The sequence below is a fragment of the Pleurodeles waltl genome, chromosome 7 (assembly GCF_031143425.1).
Source record: "Pleurodeles waltl isolate 20211129_DDA chromosome 7, aPleWal1.hap1.20221129, whole genome shotgun sequence".
Classification (NCBI taxonomy): domain Eukaryota; kingdom Metazoa; phylum Chordata; class Amphibia; order Caudata; family Salamandridae; genus Pleurodeles; species Pleurodeles waltl.
This window is the reverse complement of record NC_090446.1, coordinates 1,239,288,669-1,239,308,762: the sequence shown is the minus strand read 5'-3', so window position 1 is coordinate 1,239,308,762 and position 20,094 is coordinate 1,239,288,669. Positions and strand designations below refer to the sequence as shown.

The window sequence follows — 20,094 nt, the reverse complement described above, 5'->3', positions numbered from 1 at the left end:
GCCCCTGCCGTGAACTCTAAAACCTATCCTGCCCTGTCTTAAAAACTACCTGACCCCCTCACCCTGAACCCTAAAACCTACCCCACCCTGCCCTAAACACTATCCTGACTCCCCACCCCCACCCTGAATCATGTTTCATTTAATGTTCCACTCTAGGCAGAGGCCCACCTAATGCAAAAGAGTACTGACTCTGTTCCTCTTGGAAACAACCCACGCCAAACCTTGGTCATCTAACCCCTCCACCCTCCAGTCCAGTGCTTGTTAGCTGGGAAATTTAAGATTCACGCCCTCCGAATCCCACTGACTAGCTGTCTTCCCCTCTTTTACTTTACTCTCTTTATCATTTGCTGTGTTTCGGCATTCACAAGGGTGGCAACTGAGGCTCTCGGAATGGAGCTGGTTAGAGAGCTATGTTGGCAATTTTCTTGTTTGAGTTTGATTTGTTCTACCCGTGTTTTATTTTTTACTTTATTTTTTAAATATGGGTTACTACTTTATACATTCATAAAATAACATCTGGAGAACTTTGAATTAAAAAAAAATAACTTTTTAGTTTTTTGTGGACAGCTTTTAAGGTGATTTTTTTACATTGTATATTAACATTTTATTTGTGTTTGTTGTGGTGTCTAGCCCTTCCCGTGACCCGTTTTTTTCATCCACTTGATCAGTTTTGAGTGTTGTTTCTGATAAATCTACCATCTCTGAGACCGCGTGGCCTGAAAGGCACAGAGCAGAAACGCATATCCACCCAGAGGTCTCATTATATGTCATTCAAAATGGCTGATGTTGATGGCTGGCTAGCTGTAATCAAGGTGGGGTGAGCCATTCCTGCTGTGCTGCAGGTGAGTTCTTATGGTCAGAAGGGAGGGTCTCTCTTCCTGCAATTTTGAGAATCAGTAAGCGGGGCACGTCGCTCCAGCGGAGCGTGAAATGTGCTTGGCACACCCGCTACACGTGGGAGGGACGGCTAAGAATAGGGATGGGAAAAGTCTCGCACAGAGCTGTTGCACTCGTACAGAGGACAAGGGAGGTGGCCCACGGTGAGCACGGGTGATGTGAAATGAAGGCACAGGAAATGTGGGGCCTAAAACGTTTGCTTCCAATGTCATTGCTTTTTGGTTAATCATCATTTGTGTATTTGCAGTTCCTCTGAGCAGAATGCGTTGAACAATATCTCCTGTAACTTGTAGCTGCAAAAAATAATAATAATAATCTGACGCACAACAGCACCGGCGATCAGCAGTAACAGTGAAAAACAAAGAACTCCAATACTGTGGAATGGCGGGAAAACGAGCACACCGTGTCAGGAGTGCTGCTCGCCTTTTGATTGGTGTTTGTGCGTTTCTCATGAAAAGGGAGGTGCACAAGGGGTGACTTGGGACCGATTCTATGAGATCATGTGCAAAGCGCTTTCTGAAAACTGCATTGCCTCTGGACACTCTACAAATCACAAAAATGTGCCGGTGTGTTTGAGTGGGGAGGGGAGGTGTATGACGCTGCTCACGCCAATTGGGTGTGGTGAAGAGAGCAACCTACTTGTACTGGGAAAATCCCAAACAGTGCTGCACCTTATGTCTTCTGTAGGGTGAACCTGCTACAGATAGCAACGCAGATGCTCTATAATGATAATATTGATAATAATTTTTTCATACAACACTTTTGAGGTTTCCAAGTGTTGGATATAAAAGATATTAATAATACCAAATTTATTAGACCCCAATTTACTAACCTCAGGAAGATAGACAGGTGAGTCGGCCTTCCTGGGAATCAGACTTGTTACCAGCAGGTCATCTCATAACTGATTGGCGAGTATTACTCTCACTAATCATCGTGCCGGCCTATGATGTGCTCAGGGCTCACAGTCTTCCTTGCACAGGTAATGGGTTGGTAGCTCTTCCTACCTTTCAACATCCTAGCACCAGAGTGTCTGAGATGGCTCCTGCAGAAGCCACATGACAAAAAGGTGTTTAACAGACTGGAGTGGAAGTCAAAGGGAACACATTTCAAGGTTAAGCTAGAGATGATCAACATTATTGAGCTACAGTTTTGATTTCTTCGTATCACCTAGCTTCAGGCAGGTCCCCAGCTACGGCAGTCTCCATCAGTCCCCTGGTGGAGTGGTATTCTTTTCACAGAGGGCTGTTACACACACATGAGTATACAGCTCTGAACATACATTTAAAAAATTCCAATTTACGTGTAAGAATTTTTCAAATAAGTTTTCCTGTCTTGAAAATACACATCATCACTGGATGGAGAGCTTCAGTATAAGGTAAAATAACAACTGTACGTGCAGAGCTGGTGCAAGGAGTTTTGCTGCCCCTGCCATGTGGGATTTTAATGCTCCTCACTTACTGGAATAGGGGCAATATCCCTGTCACTACAATCTTGCTTCTACTTGCTGGTGGTGAACTAGATGGCTACCTACTTGTAGTTTGCCTTTTTTACCAACTTTGGGACTATAGATCTCCTGCAGTGGCTACTGCATGAAGCTAACCTGAAACCACCTGCATAAAAGACCGAGACAACAGCCTTCTGGACACGTTCTCCCTAACCAGGCAGCATACAGTAGCTATGAAGATATAGCCTCTAATACTCTATTCAATATCAATTTCTTTCTCATTTATTGAGAACCTTTCCTCTGCTTCACTAAGTTATTAGCCACGGATCAGGGAGATGTGTACGATTTCACTGCATGGCTAGTCTAATGTATGAGGTGTCTAAATTATATGATTCACTATGTAGGTTTGTTACTTTTGAAATAACCCATCAGTAAGCTGAGACCTGCAAACAATTACTATGCAATGCCTCTCGGTGCCACTTGTGTCTCAGAGGAATGAACTGCTGTGGTGAAATGTCAGTTGGACGCAACAACACAATGCAAATATATTTCTGCTGCTTCTGGCCCACCCTCAGTATCACTGACTTGCCAGAGGTGTCATGACTTCTGGACGGTCCGTTGAGCAGTGCTCAGTGAGGTCAATGATCACACAAGTGTACAGTTTGTTTGATTTTTTTTTTATTGTAGAATCCCAGTATGCACAAGAAAGCCATTTTTTGACAGGAGCAGCTCTGTGCAATAACAGTATGTCAGGATGGACTTCGAAGCCTATTGTATGGGCTGCTTAGAAGTTCATCTTTACAGCTGCTGGAACTGCAATGATTGGCTTGATCTGACCTGGAAGGCTTGCTATTTTATGGAAGAAAGTTGATGGTCAGAGCTAGAATTCTCTTTTGGAATCAAAGTCTCTAAGTGTCCAGAAAGGGCTCATTCACTGTATTCACATGCTTATGATTTCCTTTGGAGTCCTCTGATAGTAACCTTGCTGGAAAACCTAAAACAGAACTGTCTAGATCAAGGAGTGAGTTGAAGTGCTTCACTCTTAGATGTTACAAGAAAAAATAAAAAGAGAACCTCCTGAAAAGAACCTCAGGACAATTTGAACGAGTTCTGAAGTCATTTGGGCATAGCTTTTGGCATAAACTAGGGTAAGAGAAGGTGAAGTGACCAATTCTGTTTTTACTTCTGATTCTGGTGCCCTCATACTGTGGACCTCACATTGTTGCCTTTTGCCTGATATTGTGGCAGTGATGCTACAAAAGAAGTAGGACTTGGCCTTCTCTGCCACTGCAACTTGGCTATCACAATATGGACACAATGATGTGGCACCATCTGTTTTTTAAAGTTGTAGAATGCCGTGTAAACTAGTTGATGAATTGGCGTATAACTCGCTGAATCATCTAGTGCTGGGGACAGTGTGACATGAAGCTGATGCCTATGGCACCACTGCTTCAAAGTAGGAAGCTTTTAATTATCCTCATGGCACAGAAGAAACTCTTTCATGCTAACAACGGCATCCATAGTACTACCTTTGAAAAGACATAATAGGAAATGTTGAGTTGTTTTAACAAAAGGGAAAAAAAGATTGGTACTAGTTTGACCAGAGAGATTGGTATGTTAAATGCATTGAAAGCAAACAGATGTTTACTGAACCTGAAGAGGATGAGGTCCGAGGCTATTCAAGACATAGCGATGATGTGAATGAGTTGGACACTTCCCCTGAGAATTCATGTAATAAAGCTGTCCTCTCTATCTTTTTAGGATATTATTATTATATAGTTTTGCTGAAAATAATGGCTTCTACTTTGGGGTTCATTCCTTCTAAGTTTGAAGGGCTGGATATTTATTTGGACGGGCTACAGATATTACATGGCACATAGTGTACTTTTGCTCTGACTATGATAATTGTGGTCATGAAGTGTTCTGACACTAATACCTGTATGTGCCACAGATGCTTGTGTAAAGGGACATGAAATAGTAATAAGTAATATGCATGTTTCCATTGTCACAAAAGAGATATTTTCTATTAGCCTGTTGGATATTTATACCATGAGAATCCTGTGGTTTCGAATGATGACTGAGTATGTATGTGTGCACGTATACATGAATGTGCGTATGTTTTTTTTTTTAAAGCACACAAATAGCTACAAAGAAAAATAGTACTGAATAATCCGAGGAGAGGGAAAGGAATAAAGAGGCCTGGGGTAAAGGGAAGTGAGGCATGCAGGACAGAAGAGGATTTTAGCAGGGGACTATCATCTGGAATTTGCACTTTAGGAGTTGTTTGAAGAGGAATGGTGGGGTTGGTGATTATGTGGAATGTTAGGGATTTGGCACAGTCGATAAGCAGGGGGTAAATGCCATCACAGTTCATTGCTGAGACTTGATAACATGTCCAGCCCTTATAAATTACCTGTACCTGGACACGTTGGAGGTCGGTGAACCTTTTAGCCGAGTTGGGCTCTCCTCATCCTTGAATAGTCGGGTCACTTAAATCAATAATCAATAGCTATTGCACGCGATAGCCAATACTCAATTAATAGATCGAAATAGCACATTAGAAATCAATAACAGTTGGTATTTCGACGCACCATGACCTTTCAGTCATGAATAACCTCACCAGTTTATTAAAAGTTAGTGAATTTATTTCCCTATATTAACAAAGCGAGCACAATGTATATAAGTCTCAAAACCAAATGATATATGTATACGAACATTACTAGCTGTCCATAACAGCGGAAGAAACGCAATCTACGCAAAATCTGAATTATGATACATTCAGTTATGGCGATGCAAATCACTAATATGAGTAACTGTATTTGACTAATCTCGTACATTGGTCAGCATAACAAGATTTCAATTCAACATGGTGCATCAAGTTCATACCTCGACTAACCTCTAATTAGCATTGGCATGTGGGGCTTCATGCAAAACGAATTTAGTCAACACAAATTTGGAAAACTTCTACCTCGGGCCCTATCAAAATAGCAGTTGGTACCTAAAAGGAAAAACACAATGCATAATACAATTATCCTTTCATAATTACCAATTACAATCAGCATTCAAGAAAGTCTTCGTCCCTCAGGTACCGGTTCGATCAGCATGGGGCAGAGTTTTAAAGGGGCAAAGTTAAGGGCAAGTTTCTTTGCAACAGCAAGGAGAATGGGGCAAAGTTACTGCATGGGTAAGACGGGGCAAATTAAAGTTAAAGTCTCTAGGGTGAGAATTCTCACAGTCTCTTTCTCTGGAATAGAGAAAAGGGCATCAAGATGTCATCTAAGATGGCGTCTGGTATTTGGCTTCAAAGATGGCATCAAGGAAAATGGCTGACTTCTCTTTGTCCATTGGGTTTAAGTAAGAAACATTCCAAATTCTGCAGGGTCTTCCATTGGAGGGTTCATAGGGTGGCTTCAAATCGACCAATGAAAAATGTCTTTCTACTAGTACTCATTTATGCATACATTGTCCTTGGAGCCTTGGAACACAAGTTGCAACATGGCTTGCCAATTAATTTAGGTATCTGTACCCTCATTGTCCGCACCTGCAGAGACTGACCTTGCTTCAAAGGGATGAAACTTGCCTAGTACGAAACCTTGGAGATAAGTGTATTAGTCACGTCTACTGGAAAAATACAACTTTAAACAAGAATATATGTTACATTAGTTCAAGGAAAAGCCACGCAGTTAGAATTTGAGACCAGGCAACTAGGCCAAAGCCTCTACTAAATTTAAGCTAAGCATAAAACAGTTTCAACAAGAAATCATGGCACACATTTGCAATTATGACGGATTACTACATTTTTCAATTCTTCATGATTAATAAAGCACGTTTATAATATTGACGAACTACTCCGAGGGCACAATTTCCCACGTACATTATTTTCTTCACTAAAATCACACTACATTATACGATTTTGGTTACATGATATATGAATATATGTTGGACCCTCTTTTTCTGCGTCATCAGACTCAGTTCTGCTCATGTTGCCGTTGGTTGTTTCTGTATATGAGCATAAACTCAGTAAGCAGGTGGTTGAACTTTACGCGTGGCTCAGTCGTCTAGACATGGATGATGGCGCGGGAATATAGGAATAATGAGTAAGTGTCCCATAATGTCTAAAGTCGGTACTAAAGGACTAAAATTCTCAGTTGTGTTTTTGAGTTTTTTAGGCTTTTGATGTTTTCTACATTCCAGTTCTTAATTTAAAGGAGGGAATTTAGCTACACTACAACAGTGAAGTCAGCAGAGTCGTGTAATAATTTCCTCTTTGTATAACCATACATCTTTAGTTATCTTTTGTTAAGAATACTGTGCTTTTTAATATACGATTTGCAATGTCTGTTTCGCAGGGAAAGATCGCAGAATTGCACACTAACTCGATATCCCCGGCTTTCTCATCCCCGTGGGATAGGCAGATCCAGGTGCAGAATTGCCGCATAGGAAATCCAGTTAGTCTCATAGTGAAGCCTTTGTCTTAGATCACTTTCCACATTACTGACAGCTTTCTTTCCAGTATTTTATAGAAAAAGGCATGATAGGCGTTGGACTGGTAGTCGGGGAGGATCAGTGGATGCTGATGGTAGTCTACTGTTGGTAGTGCCTGAAAGCAGTGTTTGTTCTTAAGAAAACTAATGAAATAGGTAATCTTGGTCTCTGGTGGTTGTGAACACTCCTCACAGATTACAAGAACACGAGTCAGCTCGACAGAATATAATCTTTAGCTTCCAGAGTTCTGAGCTGCATGACGTTCTCATAGCAGTTGATTTAGGGTAGTAATATAGATTTTGAAAATTTATAAATATATTTTTTATTTTACAGAATCCATTATGAGTGTTTTTTTTGCTGCATTTCCTTACTCTTGGCTTAATGTTTTTCAGTAGTCCCTATGATTAATGTGTCCTTTTGTACTAGGTCAACCCATGAAATGATATTCTCAAATCAAGAGATCCCTGCAATTAACCTGTTAGGTTGAAAATGAAACTGTACCGTTTCAGGCATCAACAGAACATGATGTGGCTGATTGATCGCTGGTCTCCTTAGCTTATCACGTTTTTCTTGTTCTGAAAGGTATGACAGAAACAAGTTGTCCCTGAAGGAGATAATGAACGCGCAATACGTCTCCTGCATGAATCCCACAGCCGGCAGTTTTACCATCAACCCGCGACTTCAGGTAAACCTGCTTGATTTTTCAGATTAGCAGTGCTAATACTTTAATGTTCTTGTTGGGAACCTTGTGCACTTTTGCTTAAATGTTTATCTTTTAAATCAATCTGGTGTCTTAGCATCACACTCTATACGTTCAGGTTTGTAGAATGTATGTGTGCATAAATGTCTTTCCAATTAATCATGGTGTCAGGCCAAACAACATCTCGGAGGACTTTGGTCAATTTGCTTTCTTTTGGCCAAATGACGCTGGCTACCTTCAGCGGGGTTTGAGGAACACTTTGCCAGTTTCTCACCTTTTTTATACCCATCAGTAGGTCAGTAGTCTATAATGTATTTCTCAACCTATCAACGCTATACATGGTGTATCAAAGTAACCAGAGTATGCCACATGGCGCTTAGGAGAGTACGCAATCCCAGATAAAGTTCACCTGCAATTCCACTAATTGATAAACTATGATTTCTCCTAGTAGGCATGGTGTTCACTGATGACAGGCGCTAGGGAAACGTTTTGATTTTACAGCTCTGTAACAACCCAACTACAGTGCATTATCTTGCATCAGTGATGCACTCCGTGCTCCCACATTGCAGTGCAGGACTACATTTTAGGAGGCATTTTGTTTGCACTAGCCCAAGGTGTCCAAAGTGTGAATAACTAATGGAATCATTTATGAACTAATTTTAAAATGCTTGGTCTGTATTCAAATCCCTTCTTCTTAGGTAAATGATACTATGTTTCCAACTGCAATGGAAGGACCGGGCTCTTCACAAATACCAGCACTTTCAGACTGAAATTATTTTGTTCAGAAGCCAGACCCCTATTTACTTCTATAAGCCATCTCTCCCCTACTTCCCCTATTTCGGCTCTGTATTCTCAATCCTTCACACCAGCCCTTTGCTGCTTCTGTCTCCTCAATATACTTAATGTCTCTGAGATATCACAGACTCTTCGTCCTCTCGTTGTTCAAATACCCTTAGTCTCCCAATATCTCAATTCTGTATTACCCACATATTAACTGAATCCAGTTTGTAGCCTCACTGCTCAATATGTACAACGTCGTCTCCTGTGGAATTCTCATTAACTCTTTTGCTTCTCAAATCCCTCCCATTCACCACGTGCCCAAATATTCTCAAGCCTATCACTGTCCAATGCCAGCAAGATATGTCACTGACTAGATTTATTTTCAATTGTCCTGTGGCTTTACAAATAAGTCTGCCTTAACATGTATTAAACCATCTCCTCCAGCGCATGCCACAATGCCATCCATAATGTATATACCAAACTGATTGTGTTGAAAATGACTCCAAAATTGAATTATTGATCATATAGAGGTGCCTCATTCCTACACTGTCACATAGTAGCACCTTGATAATGGTAGAGATAGAAGGAGAGGCATAATGCTGAATTATACTAGGGAAACAAAAGTCCATGATTTGGGCATCATAAAACATGCATGTATGTAAAAGAAGAGAGGCCTATTTACTTCAACTAGGTGTAAATACATAAATGAACTAGTGTTAGTGGCAATGGCTACATAAACCCCCAGCTTCCTAATTATTATAAAATCCCACCACCCTAAATATCTAACGCTAATGCATACCAAACCTTTAAATGTGGAAGAAAATAACACCGAGGTAAAACACAAGATACAAATTAACAATTTATTCTCTTTCTTATCCAGCGCCATTTTAGTGTCTTTGCTTTATCCTTTCCTGGCATGGATGCGTTGTCCACCATCTACAACACCATATTAAGCCAGCACCTGAAGACTGGAAACTTTTCATTGCCCCTGCAGAAGTCAACACAGCAACTAATAAACTTAGCACTGGCCTTACACCAAAAGGTTGCATCTCAGTTCCTGCCAACAGCAATCAAATTTCATTATATATTCAATCTGCGAGATTTCTCCAATATTTTTCAGGTACCATGTTCTCACTCTTACTTATTTGCCTAGTTTGTTAATGCACGTTAATAAAGGGGAATATTTTTGCTAAAAAAAATGTATGCCTGTTTGTGCTGGGATGTAGATCCGAATATTTTCAGTTTAGAAAGATGCACATACACAACTGATTCCAGTCTTCATTTGTCCTTTGTGTGAATTTACTGGCCCAGGTGTGTTTACTTAACCATGCATATGTACTGCCATATCCTTATACTGAGCTACCTTGAGCCATTAATATTAGTTGCTTAGTTCCATATTTGGGCTATCGTATTCCACAGCTGTCCTTTTCAGGGTAGCTAATATCAGTTGAACAAGAGAGAAAAGACCTTCGATTGGAAAGGTTAAAGATATCTAAGGAAGCAAGTATGTTCAAGACACAGGAACGCTGACTTAGGCATCACTCAGTTGGTTAGGGAGTCAAGATACTCCACAGTCTTTGCAAAGAGGATCTATTATACCATTTAGTTCTAGATTGATTGTTTCATTATTTAAATAAAGAAAAGTGCTGGATTGATTGACTTAACTCTCTATCTACCCTGTGTGTCTGTCATTTAGCAATCTATAACTATTTGTGAACACACATGATAGGTATACATTTAATAATGAGGAGGATTTACCCAAGAGTCAAAGCACAATTAGAAATTGCCGGTATTCAACATTCCACTAACTTCCACTAAGTAGCTCACCCTTGCATTTTCAACAATTGCAAGGTAATATCTCAGAATAATATCATGATGAGATCTGCCCTGGTTAAGTCTCTAGAGACTGACATATACAATACAGACATGGTGAACAAAAAGCATATTCAGTCAATAATAACCAAATTATTTTCCACTGCCTTTATCCTGTAAATACGTTCGTAGCAATCTGAGACATGTTTTGATTGTGTGGCTTTAAAGTTCATCTTTCAAAGAAAACAATTATGTCCAGTTACTGACTGACATGATTTTTCTTTTTCTAAACAGCACGTTTCAAAACAGGGCACATTTGTTCTAGCTTTTCTTAGATCTCTTTTACTATCTGATGTACAATGCTTTATGCTATGTGATTCTGAATACCTACATTTTGACTGTTGCACCTGTCATGATATTTTGGATGTAAATTTGATTTAAAAAACTGTGTACACTGCAGTGAAATGAACAACATCAACATATAGGTGTAAATGCATTTAGGTTGGCAATATTTTGAAATTTTCATGCATTGCATACAGACTGTTTAGTTTGAAGGGATAAATTTGACTTTCAGTAGCATCAGAATTCATAGTAGTGTCCAGAACGTGCTCAATGGGCTTAATAAAGTTGTAATAATATAGTGATTTCCAATCTGGAAAAGATTAAGGGCCTGATTATGACCTTGGTCGATGGGATACTCCGTCACGTTCAAATGTGAGGGATAGCCCGCCCGCCACTTTACAAGTTCCATAGGATGTAATGGAATGTGTAATACAGCTGGAGGGATATCCGTCACGTAATCAGGCCCTAAGACCATATTCAGTGGTAGAAAGATTTCATTTTCTTTGTTATAAAAATGCATGCTTATGTTACAAATATCTGTCATTATTATGTTTTATTATTGACATGAACAGCGGTGTATTGATTACATTATGATCTCTTATTTTAAAATAAATGCACAAAAGAGACATGATGGCTAAACAATTAGAGGCCCACATTTATACTTTTTGACGCAAACCTGCACCAGGGCAGGTTTGCGTCAAAAAGGGTAACGCTGGCTACCGCCATTCCAATGCGCCAGCCGGGCGTCATATTTAAGGAATGATGGTAGCCGGCGCTGCGGCCTGGTTAGTGTCAAAATAAATGACTTTAACCTGGCAGCGGAGGTGTAGGGAAGACTGGGGGTTGTGCGTCAAAGAATGGTGCAAGTCAGGTTAGAGTAAAAAAAAAAAAATGACTCTAACCTAATTTTTTGACGCACAGCCCCCATGGAAATGACTCATGTCTTAGCAAAGACAGGAGTCATGCCCCCCTTGTCCCCTGGGCATGGCCATTGGGCACAGTGGCACGTAGGGGGGCCCAAGGTAGGCCCCCCTATGCCACCTAAAAAAAAAGAAGAAAAATTACTTACCTCTACTTACCGTAGATGGGTCCCCCCATCCATGGGTGTCCTCCAAGGGGGGACGAGGGTGGCAGGGGGTGTCCCTGGGGGCAGGCGTTACAAAATGATGCAAATCCGTCTGGGCGCCATTTTTTTAAGGCCCTCCTCCTCCTATGTGTCAAAATTACACGAGAGGATAAATAAGGCGCACATGCCTTAGAGTCATGTTTTGCACAGGAACACCTATGTTGCATGTCATTAGTGCAAGGTAGGTTTTAAACTCAATAACTTTGGCGCTGGACGAGTCTAGCGCCAAAGTATAAATATGGAGTTAAGTTTGCGACTAATTTGCGTAAAAATAAAAATTACGCAAATCTGGTGCAAACAGCGTATACATATGGGCCTTAGTGTTAAGAAAGGATTATGAAAAAAACTTAATTAGGGGATACCAAAAGGTAAAAAGTAATAAAATGAAGAAAATCGTTGTTGTAGATCATTTAAAAACATATATCTATTGAAGAGGGGGGTTTCATTCATAAAAATTAAACTACGTCTGTTCACCTAAAACTCTCTCACATTGAAAATTACATGAGTGATCTAGATTTAAGCTGAAGAATTTGTGCTCATGATATTTCAGTAACTCAACTGAGATTTTTCAGAACTTTTTTTTGCAAGCAAAATAATTTTCTCTGGCCAAATACAGTAGATAGATTATAAGAAGCTTATGAACCCATACTTAGATAAAACATTTTCACTCCTCAGCTTTGATACATAATATACCAATTGTATTAGCAACTAATATATGTAAAGTATATTTGATTCCAATGTCCCAGATTCTAATTCTGGTCTGTGCACTCAGCGATTTATTCCTCCGAGGTCGATAAAATCAGTAACATTGAGTTGAAAAATCTGTTGTCAGTTAATAGCATCAAGAAACACACTTGGTAGTGAACATGCACTCTTCAAATGTGCCAGTCGCATTTTGCTCCATGTTGTGGTTCATTGCACCCATTCTGTATGTTTGAAAGAAAGACCAGCCATGATTAATATGAAGAAAGCCATCAGTGGGAATTGGAGGGTGTCCTCATATGCTGTGACCCTCTCAATGGTCAGTTAGGCCAAAGCACTTGATCATGTTAAGTGACACTGTCCACTCAGGTATTTGTTTTTTAGGTTCACCTCTGTTAAGAGTGTTTAAGCGTATGGTGGAACCTTTGTCAATTTATGCCATCTTAAGTCAAAGCAAAGGTTGCATGGAAAACACAAATGGGGACTTCTTGGTAGACCAACATTAGACCAACATTACACGTAAGTAATACCCTGCTACCTTAGCAGTTGTCAGAATGTTACACAAGTTACTAATACTCGGCAAGAATATGCAGTTGTCACATTAGAACACGTAAGTACTCAGGATTCTACAACATAAGCAGTAGTCAGGAATTACAATAAGAGTTACATGCACATGTCATGAATAACCCCTAAATACCCATAAAAGGAGCATTAGAGAATATCTCACAAGTCATATAAATACATATCAGCTAGACATGCCCAAAAAAGTAACGTTAGCACATATATGTAGGGGCAGGAAACAGGTAGGAAATCTAAAACATCCCAAAGTCCATACTAGGCTCCTAGAGCCCAGATTCCCTAAAAAGTACCTGTTTTCCATAGCAGAGGCACTCCTAGTGCCTAGAAGATGAGCTTAGTGGGCCCCCGGCGCTCCTGTGCGCAAAACGGGGGCCACGCAGTGCTTTTAGGGTAGAGGGGCGGTCGGCACCCTCGCCTCATGGTGAACGGGCCCCTCTGGGGGCCTACGTTCTTGGTGGGGGCCTGCCTCGGCCTCCTCACACCCTGTCCGCGGGGTGGGGGCCGGGCGCGACACAACAAGCAATTATGGGGGCCTCCGTTGAGGTCTCCCGTCCCTGTCCGGGGACAACCAAAAACTGCCAAGAAAAGGAGCGTCCCGCTCCTAGTGCAGAGACCAGGGAAGGGGGGGCGCTCCCTGCGCCTTCCCCGAGTCCTGCCTCAATGTGGTGGGAAGCTCGGAGCCCTCCGGGGGCCCGAGGAGACACTCGCCCGCACCCGATGTGGTGCACGAGTGTAAGAAGCTGCTCCCGGGCCGCCGGGAGGCTTCTTAAAGAAACTGGAGGCGGCTGGCGCCCCTGGGGTGCTCCCAGAAGTGGGACTTGCCTCGGGGGCGCCGAGAGGAGCACGCTTGCTCCGGTTCCCTTGTTTACATGCCCCGGGGGCACTGTGATGAGCGCGGACCTCGCGCTAAAGAGAATTAAAAAGCCCGGCTGCGGCAGTGATTTTAGGGCTCCAAATAAAGTGCTTTTCACAGCGCTAAGGCCAAACCTGCAGCCTGGGCTGCAGCAGTGATTTTTCCTCCGCAATAAAAAGAGCGCCTTTTGGAAAGCGCTTCTGTCAAAGTTGTAGAGATTGATTGCAGGGGGCAGGGGCCACAGCACCCTGCCCCTGGGAGCAAGCCAGACAAAAAGGAGCACAGGCTGGTGGGCCCAGCTACAGGCTAGCACAAGGGGTGCAGATGGTGGCAGTTCCTCCTAGTGACCAGGAAGGTCACAGGTCAGCACAGCAGCAGCAGTCCAAGGTGGTATCCTGGTGAGTCCATTCATCAGCGTTCTGTGTCCAGTTTCAAGTTCCAAAAATGTTCAAATTGTGGGGAAAATTCCCCTGCACTTATACTGGGCTTACAGTGTGTCTTACAATGGCTGGGAGGGGAGGTTCCAGCCAGTTACAAATGGTTCTGAGAGTGCCCCCTCTCTCCTTTCAGCACAGGCTCCAAACATCAGTGGGGGGTTAACGACCCTATTGTGTGAGGCCAGGGCACAGTCTTTACAAATGCAGGTGTGCCCCGCCTCTCCCTTCTCTCAGCCCAGGAAGGCTTTACAATATGTAGATGCACCTCTGTGACTCCTCCACCCTCCCTGTGTCCAGGCTGTCTGAGAAGTATGCACAAAGCCCTAACTGTCAGTCTGCCTTGACGTGGATTGGAGGCAAGCTGCCAAACACCAAAGTCATAAGCACAGATAAATGAGCACTTTCTAGAAGTGGCATTTCTGTGATAGTAAAAAAAAATACACCTACACCAGCAAGCAGCATTTCTCACCACTATCACAACCATACCAAACATGCCTATGTTACCCCTCATAAATCAGACAATACCCCTTACACATAAGGCAGGGCATTTCCAATGCAATCCTACGAGGAGGCAGCACTCACAGCAGTGAGACACCAAGTTAGGCTGTTTGTCACTACCAGGACAGGCCACGCAGCATGGCACATGTCCTTCCTTCTACATACATGGCACCCTGCCCAAAGGCTAGCTAGGGCGTACCTTAGGGGTGATGTACATGTAGTTCTGGGCCTGGCAAGTAAATTTAGATGCCAGGTCCCTGTGGCAGAAAACTGCACACACAGGCTCTGCGCTAGCAGGCCTTAGATAGGTTTGACAGGCTACTTCAGTGGGTGGCGCAAGCAGCGCTGCAGGCCCACTAGTAGCATTTAATTTACAGGCCCTGGGCATGGGGATACCACTTTACAAGGGACTTATAAGTAAATTAAATATGCCAATTAGGTATAATCCAGTCATACCAATTTTGTAAGGGAGAGCACATGCACTTTAGCACTGGTTAGCAGTGAAAAAGTGCTCAGAGTCAAAATGTCAGCCAACAAAGGTCAGAAAAATAGGGAGGCAAAAAATCTGGGGAATGACCCTGTAAAAGGGCCAGGTCCAACAGGTCTTAATTTATGTTTCATATGTAGAGCTCCACAGGCCTTATGATTAAGACAATACCATAAAAATGTTAATAAATAACAATAATCAGCACAGTTCATGGAATTCTAAGATTAAGAAAGCTGATCACATTCTTTACAATGTTTAAAATGCTGGCTTTAGATACTGTTGTTTACTTGCGTTCTAAGTTCAGTAAGAACCTGAATGAGCTCACTACAGTTCACTATGGACACTGTCTCCAGTCCTGAACTTTCCACCTGCAAATCATTGATTTCATGTGTTTTAGCCTAATTAGTGCATCAAAAGTAAGTTAAGACTTCAGCACCCAGAACATATTAGGCACATGTCACACAAAAGTCCAAGACTGAGGCAGTATCCGTAATGACCTGGAGGGAGGTTTTCACCTATCAGGTACATACAGGAGACAAGAACAGTTGTAATGGTGGGGAATCACAATATAGAGAGAGATCATTAACTAGTCAGTACTCTCTGCTAAGGACATTTACTGCTGTTAGTGCCCAGAGCAGTGAATAATTAGGCCTAAACAATGGTTTGCCCCTTCTTGTATTTTCACAGCTGAGCTAATAGTCATTAAATGCTTCTTCAAAATATTCCTAGCAGTTTTGGAGAAAAAGCTTACTTTTATCATATTTCTAGTTCTAGTCAATTTGCATGGCCTTGTATTCCTTGGCATGGCCAAGGTATACTTGGAATATACTCCAATCAAACAGTCTTCATGGAAATAAATGGAAACTCTCTTCCTGATTGAATGGTTACAATTAGCAGCTCATAAAAGTTTGGACAGTGAAGTCTGAACACATCTAGTTAAATTAATCACCTCATTGGGCTACTTGTAATTGCTTCATGGATTTCCACACATGGATTTCGACATAGAATTCTATATTATGGTAAAATAAAAGACAACTGTTGATGTGGAAATATTTGTTTGTGAAAATGCATTCATGATTGTCCAAGAAGATAGTATCTGAAGAACATAACTTTATCTACTGGATGCTTGTCCTTACTGACCATATGAAACTTTTACACAACTCACATATCCTAGACTCTTAGCTGTTGGATAATATGGAGGAGCAGACCAAACTCCTCATTTCAGTTTGTGCAATTACATGTGGTAAAATTAGTGGGATATGCAATGCACCATTATTAATTATTTATATTAGATGAACACCATTCTAAATAACCACAGCATCCAAAGAAGAAAGAATTTTTAAGATAAATTTGGAAAAGCTTGGTTATATCTGCAGATACATAAAATGTAATCGTATTTCATTAAGGGAGACATAGGGATCACTGAAGATCATGAGTAATTAACTATAACAACAAATTCACTGGTTCCTAGTAACAATCATTTTGATGCAAAGAATCAAATGGCAAATATAATTTATTTAAAGGAGCTTATGAAAAACATTTTCAAGACACATAGCAGCGCAGTGAATATTGATGCAAAACAAACATGCTCCGTGCTCTCTTGAGAGTGATACACTTAAGTGATAAATTGTGATCAACTGTTTATAAACAAAGACAAGACCAGCACAGCCTGTTCAGCAAGTTCTCAACAATCATATAGGGTCTGTGTTCTTAAAGTTCATGGCGTACCTATTCCAATAAAAATAGGGGGATACAACAAGCTTTAGCGAGAAAATTATGAAGGGTAATACTGTTTGTAAAGGTGGAGTGTCCCTAGTGACAAGTCTCAAGAGCAGAATAACCGGAAAGGGCCGGCGCTGAAAATAAGCTGGATATCCATGGGAGGCAGGGGAAGTCCAATCAGTCTGTAGTGGGAAGTGCTTTTGGGACATGGATTCTGGGTCTTAAGCTGAGTGCCAATATACTCACAGGACTTGAACCAGCCCAAAAATGGAGTTGCGCCGGTGGCTCTGACTGGCTGCATGGAGTTCTTTCGGGACAATGAGTTCTCAAGAGGGATATATAAAAAGGCCAATTCAAACCATTACCTAACAGGATAATCCACCTTTTGAAAATTCTAAAATGTATGTATGGCTGAAACATTTATTGACATGAAAACATTTTGCAAACATGGAGCAAAGGTGAGCCTTGGAAAGAAGAACCCATGTAAGATTTATGGGACATGCACCTAAGAGAAATGTGAATACAATGAACCCATTATATCTTGGTGGATGGGTTACTCTGTCACAAATATGATGGTTATTCCATCCGCCGTATTACAATTTCCATAGGATGTAATGGAATCGTAATATGGTGGACGGGATGTCCATCACATTTGTGACAGTGTAACCCCATCCACCAAGATCTAAATCAGGCCCTTAGTGGTTATGCTAAAAAAAACGAGCAGAAACCCCACTTTTCTGTACCTACAGTGAACCTCGCTGGATTAGAAGCATGGAATATTTTCAGGGTGTCCGTGGAGCAGATATTCCTAATATGAAAAATGTGGAGAGGTAAAAAAAAAAAAGTTACTATTGGAATTTATAAATATATCAAGTGTCAAATTAGACTCACCATTGATAATCTAGTTATTTCAGCTGGACCTGTAGTTGAGAACTAAAAACAGATTTTTTACTAAGCTAATATTGTGCTGACTGAGTATAGTTAGTCTGTGGGACCCCTGTCTGAGTGGTTTGGAGCATTTACCTAACAAAAAATATTTAGGAAATGGGGTCCAATTATTTATTTTACTGCACATTTTTACAGTTATATTATCTAAATTATCATTGCTGTATATGCTGCACTGAAAAGAGAAACAAAGTAAATAATTATTTGTCTGGCACAGGATAGGGGTGTGCTCAAAGGGTTCTACTCTGCGGAATTCCACTGAGTTATCTAAAAACTTTGTGAAATTCTGCGGAGTACCGCGTGCGGTGCAGTGCCACCCGATCCTACCCATGACCCCATACACCCCAGTGCTGCATTCGCTCCAGGCCAGAGATGACCAAGCCTCCATGTATATACCTATACCGAATTACCTTTGCCAAAATTAACTTTACATCTTAATTGCTATTTTTATCCACTCTGAATGGGCAGAGCTAGGTCTTCTGCCTGGATCAGAATCTGTGAACAGTGTGGAATAGGGCTCTGGGGGCAGGTGCAACAACCCCTTGAGCTATCTCACTGAGCCCAAAACCACTGACCAGTAGGTTACATGCTGATCTATTCGTCAGGCACATGAACCACCTAAGTTATAATTTGTGCCAAACCCATAGCATAAAGGCCACAAACAGATCTCTGCAGCAGATTTGTTATCCCTCTTAACTACCATACTGTCCGGATTCAGTTGGACACAGATTCCTCCATCAGGCACATTCATTGCCTGACCTACCCTCCTAGAATTGGAAATAATGACTTGCAGTTTACACACAGACCTCTGTAGGAGGTGCATTGATTCTCAGAGGTGACACACATACATGGATAGAAGGGACCAGGGTGTGGGCGGAAAGGAAACTATCAACCACCGGAGGATCCATTACCTGAGCCCTGGCTGGCACCTGTCCTGCTCGCTGGCATCTCCCAGGTGAACAAAGGCCTGGCAACGCCACCTGTGGGAAGAGGGAGCAAGGTGTGCACCAGACGTAGGTGAAGCGAGCACCTAGGAGTGTAGGGCTATGTACCTAGGGAGAGAGGGATTATCCCCAGGGAGGGAAGAGCACACAGTGTGACAGGGCACACTAAAGAGGGAGAGCAGAGAACCTAGGAAGGAAGGCTCATGTACCTGTTAGGGGGTGAAGGAGCATGTACAACACACCTGTGCATGAAGAGGGTGAAGGAGGGGCAGACCTAGAAAGGGTAGGGAGAGGTGCGTACCTAGGAAGGAAGAGATTAGAGCACACAGGGAGTGATGGGTGCGCACCAGGAAGGGAAGGCTGACAACCTAAGGAGGAAAGGCTATGCACATGGGGTGGGGATGTACAGGACACCTGTGTATAAAAAGGGATGCAGGCATGGTACCCATGGAAAGTAGGACTGTGCACCTACTGAGGGAGGGAGTATGCACACTGAGGAAGTGAAGGAATACACAGTTCCGTGAGTGTTGTGCACTTACTGGGTGAGAGCTTCAATTTATGTGCGTCAAGTGAGCTGTGACACGCACAACACACTTTCAGTCAGTCCTGTTTTTTTTTGCCAACATCATTTTGCAAGCTGTTCATATTTATAGTGTAAAAAGAGAAACCACAAGCTGAAGACAAGCCAGTATTGCCTGAAGGAGCTGTACATAAGGGCCGTAAGCAGCTATGAGTGAGGCATTCAAAAATACAAGTCCAACAGTGCATGTTCGGCTGACTTAAAATGTAACCTTTGCTAATCAAGACACATGTGGTATTGGTCTAAAGGCAGTTATTTTCATCTACACCCTACCCAATTCTCCAGTATACATTGACACTGTATACTTGACTCTCTGCTATCCTTCTACTTCAACCAAGACTACTGCCTGCCATTCTTTCAGGAATAGTTTCTGATTACCTGAGGGGTGTTGCTGGCTGTCGGTCCCCGGGCTTGGCTCCAGGAGCAGGGGCAGCACATCTCTCTGTAAATCAAAGGTAGCGTGCAGCTCTGGCAGCACCATGGTGGGCCAGTGGGCACAGTTCTGAGTTTCAGCCCATCTCCCTGCTACTTCTTCCTGGGGCCTCAGTTGCCTCACAGTCACATGTCCATGAGCTCAGCACACTATTTGCCACTCATTGGCGCAGCTTGGTGTCTGTCAAGCTCTGGCCTCAGCCGGAGGAGTTAAGGGTGAGTGAGCGGTTCACCAATTAACTCTGCTTCACCACTGGCTGTTTTTTTTTTTTGCCAAACTCCATGCTCCAGTTGGAGCACGGAGTGCAGTAAGTCTGTGGACTCTGTAA

The 20,094-nt window shown here is 42.1% G+C and overlaps 1 protein-coding gene across 1 annotated transcript in view; it reads left to right on the top strand.

The window, feature by feature from the left end:
* Positions 1-20,094, top strand: part of DNAH9 (dynein axonemal heavy chain 9) — a 975,671-nt gene that overhangs the window by 416,805 nt on the left and 538,772 nt on the right. Inside the window, exons 40-41 of the mRNA XM_069200368.1 lie at positions 7,409-7,511; positions 9,187-9,426. Coding sequence (XP_069056469.1) covers positions 7,409-7,511; positions 9,187-9,426 — 343 coding nt within the window. The remainder of the gene's footprint in view (positions 1-7,408; positions 7,512-9,186; positions 9,427-20,094) is intronic.